The sequence below is a fragment of the Elephas maximus genome, chromosome 3 (assembly GCF_024166365.1).
Source record: "Elephas maximus indicus isolate mEleMax1 chromosome 3, mEleMax1 primary haplotype, whole genome shotgun sequence".
NCBI lineage: Eukaryota > Metazoa > Chordata > Mammalia > Proboscidea > Elephantidae > Elephas > Elephas maximus.
The window spans coordinates 26,107,352-26,111,030 of NC_064821.1; the positions used below are offsets into that span (position 1 = coordinate 26,107,352).

The 3,679-nt window shown below is 40.0% G+C and overlaps 1 protein-coding gene across 1 annotated transcript; it reads left to right on the top strand.

Annotated features, from left to right (window-relative positions):
• The first annotated feature begins 2,193 nt into the window (after positions 1-2,193).
• LOC126071160 (olfactory receptor 7C2-like) lies at positions 2,194-3,033 on the top strand. Its single transcript, XM_049875418.1, has 2 exons — positions 2,194-2,545; positions 2,831-3,033. The coding sequence occupies exons 1-2, from the start codon at positions 2,194-2,196 to the stop codon at positions 3,031-3,033; spliced, it is 555 nt and encodes a 184-aa protein (XP_049731375.1).
• The last annotated feature ends 646 nt before the right edge of the window (positions 3,034-3,679 follow it).

Genomic DNA, 3,679 nt, shown 5'->3' on the forward strand with positions numbered 1-3,679 from the left:
AGGTATGGTGAAAGAATACAGCCCTGGCGCACACCTTTCCTGACTTTAAACAACTCAGCATCCTCTTGTTCTGTCCAAACAAGTGCCTCTTGAACTATGTACAGTTTCCTCATGAGCACAATTAAGTGTTCTGGAATTCCCATTCTTCTTAATGTTATTCATAATCTGTTATGATCCACACAGTCGAATGCCTTTGCATAGTCAATAAAACAGAGGTAAATATCATTCTGGTATTCTCTGCTTTTAGCCAGGATCCATCTGACATATGCAATGATATCCGTGTTTCCACATCCTATTCTGAGTCTGGACTGAATTCCTGGCAGTTCCCTGTCAATATACTCCTGCAGCCGCTTTTGAATGATCTTCAACAAACTTTTGCTGTGTGTGATATTAATGATATTGTTCGATGATTTCTGCATTCAGCTTGATCACCTTTCTTGGGAATAAGCATGAATATGGATCTCTTCCAGTCGGTCGGCCTGGTAGCTGTCTTCCAAATTTCATGGCATAGATGAGAGAGAACTTTCAGCGTTGCATCACTTTGATGAAGCATCTCAATTGATATACTGTCGATTCTAGGAGGCTTGTTTTTCATGAATACCTTAAGTGCAGATTGGACTTCTTCCTTCAGTACCATCGGTTCCTGATCATATGCTACCTCTTGAAATGTTTGACGGTTGACTAATTCTTTTTGGTATAATGGCTCTGTTTTCCTTCCACCTTCTTCTTTTTTTTATTTTTTTTGCAGGTAACCCTTTTAATTTGACTAGTTCCCCTTTTAGAGATGAAGAGAATGAAGCTGTCTCTAGTCCCCACTGTGTTCCGAATATGATCAACTGAGTTTATAAATGAGGGTAGAATTCATAGTTATCATCTGAACATCTATGTACTAGCCATTATGAAAACTGCTTTAGATGTGTTATCTCATTTAATCCTCACACACACTCTCTGGGTATAGGAGCCACCATTATTCTAAATTTTACAAATAAGGAAAGAGTCTTAGCAAGATTAAATAATTTGCCCAAGGTCACAAAAATTTTAAGTGACAGAGCTGGGACTCAAACTAAGGTCTCTTTGAATCACAATCCTTCCACCTTCTTTTGATGCTTCCTGAATCATTTAATATTTTCCCCATAGAATCCTTCACTATTGCAACTCAAGGCTTGAATTTTTTCTTCAGGTGTTTCAGCTTGAGAAACGGTGAACGTGCTCTTCCCATTTCGTTTTCTATCTCCAGCTCTTCACACATGTCTTTATTAAACTTCATCTTCTTGAGTCGCCCTTTGAAATATTCCATTCCATTCTTTTAATTCAGCAGTTCTTCATTTTGCTTTAGCTGCTCTACATTTGAAAGCAAGTTTCAGAGTCTCCTCTGACATCATCTTGGTCTTTCTTTAGTGTCTTTAGTGACCTCTTGCTTTCTTCATGTATGATCTCCTTGATGCCATTCCACAATTTGTCTGGTCTTTGGTCATTAGTGTTCAAGGTGTCAAATCTATTCTTCAGATGGTCTCTAATTTCAGGTGGGATATACTGAAGGTCATGTTTTGGCTCCTGTGGATTTGCTCTGATTTTCTTCAGTTTCAACTTGAACTTGCACTTGAGCAATTGATGGTCTGTTCCACAGTCGGCCCCTTGCCTTGTTCTGAGCTTTTACATCATATCTTTCCACATATGTAGTCAATTTGATTCCTGTGTATGCCATCCAACAAGGCCCATATGTATACTCGCCATTTATGTTGTTTAAAAAAGGTATTTGCAGTGAAGAAGTCATTGGTCTTACAAAATTCTATCATTTGATCTCCAGCACTGTTTTTGTCACCAAGGCCATATTTTCTGATTACCAATCCTTCTTCTTTGTTTCCAACTTTCCCGTTCCAATCACTATAGGCGGCATTTTGTTTCATGGGGTTGCCAGGAGTTGGACCAACTTGACAATAGTTAACAACAAAAAAGGTCAACTAAAGAAAACAAACTCTTTAGGTAAAACATAAGGCTTTATGATTGGAAGAGTTTTAAATGTATGGCACATTCCCATCTTGTCATTGTTTTAACATTATTCTTGTCTGTTTGCAGGCAATTTCCGTGAGTTATATGGAATCAAGAAATCAAACAGCTATTTCAAAATTCATTCTCCTGGGACTTTCAGAAGATATGGACCTGCAGCCCCTCCTCTTTTGGCTATTTCTGTACATGTACCTGGTCTGCGTTATAGGAAACCTGCTTATTATTCTGGCCATTAGTTCAGACTCCCATCTCCACACTCCCATGTACTTCTTCCTCTCAAACCTGTCCTTCACTGACATCTGTTTCACTTCCACCACCATCCCCAAGATGCTGGTGAATATTCAGACACAGAGCAAAGTCATCACCTATGAAGGCTGCCTTACCCAGATGTATTTTTTCATGATTTTTGCTGAACTGGATGATTTGCTACTGACAGTGATGGCTTATGACCGGTTCGTGGCTGTCTGCCACCCTCTGCACTACATGGTCATCATGAACCCACGCCTCTGTGGTCTCCTGCTTCTGCTTTCTTGGTTAATCTGCCTGATATGCTCTTTGCTGCAAAGTTTGATGGTTTTGAGGGTCTCCTTCTGCAGAGAGCCAGAAATCCCCCACTTCTGCTGTGAACTTGCTCAGATCCTCAAGCTTGCATGCTCTGACACCCTTATCAACAACATCCTGTTATGCTTTTTAACTGGCCTGCTCGGTGTTATTCCCCTGACTGGGATACTTTTTTCTTATTCTAGAATTATTTCCTCAATAATGAGTATTTCATCTGCTAGAGGCAAATATAAAGCATTTTCCACTTGTGGGTCTCACCTCTCTGTTGTCTCCTTATTCTATGGTGTAGGCCTTGGGGTCTACTTCACCTCTGGAACAGTCCATCCCTCTAGAAAAAGTTCAATAGTCTCAGTGATGTACACTGTGGTCACCCCCATGCTGAATCCATTCATCTACAGCCTGAAGAACAGGGACATGAAGGGGGCTCTGAGGAAACTTTTCAGCAGAGGATCTTGCTCTCAGTGAGATAGCAGAAGTTAAGAACAGACAACAGAGGTCCAAAGTGCCAGTAATAGGTGTCTTGAATATGCAATCTGAAGAGGTAGAAAATAAATACTGCTCATGATATTCTAGAAGAAAATATTCCTGAACAGAAGACAGACTTGAAGCAGCATATCAAAAGTTTCATCATCTACCAAGGAAAATGAGCGATGCCCAACTAATACCTAATACTTCTTATGAAAATCTACTATTCCAAGGATATGGACTCCTTCCTACAAGCCTCAAGGGAAGAGAAAGCACTCAGTGAATGCAGCAAGGGAGAAGAGAGGACAAAAGCAACAACAAATAGTTCACACGTTATTGGCTCATCCATATCTCTCTTGAATATGTTCTAGCTTCTAACACCATGCTTGCTGGACCACTCTTTTCTCTGGTCTCTGTCTAAACACTGTGTAAACTTAAGTGTCTCATACTGGCTCTTCTCCCCCCCCCAAAAAAAATTGTACTTATTGAACCTTGCTTTGGTGGTTGCCATTGACCTATCCTGAGGACTTTCATATTAGGCAACTTATTGTAGTTTCTACATTAAGATAAAGAAAACTCTAGTCTTTGTCAATTCATTTGAGTCAGCACACCTGAAATAAAAACCCAAAGAAACCTGCTTGCTGTC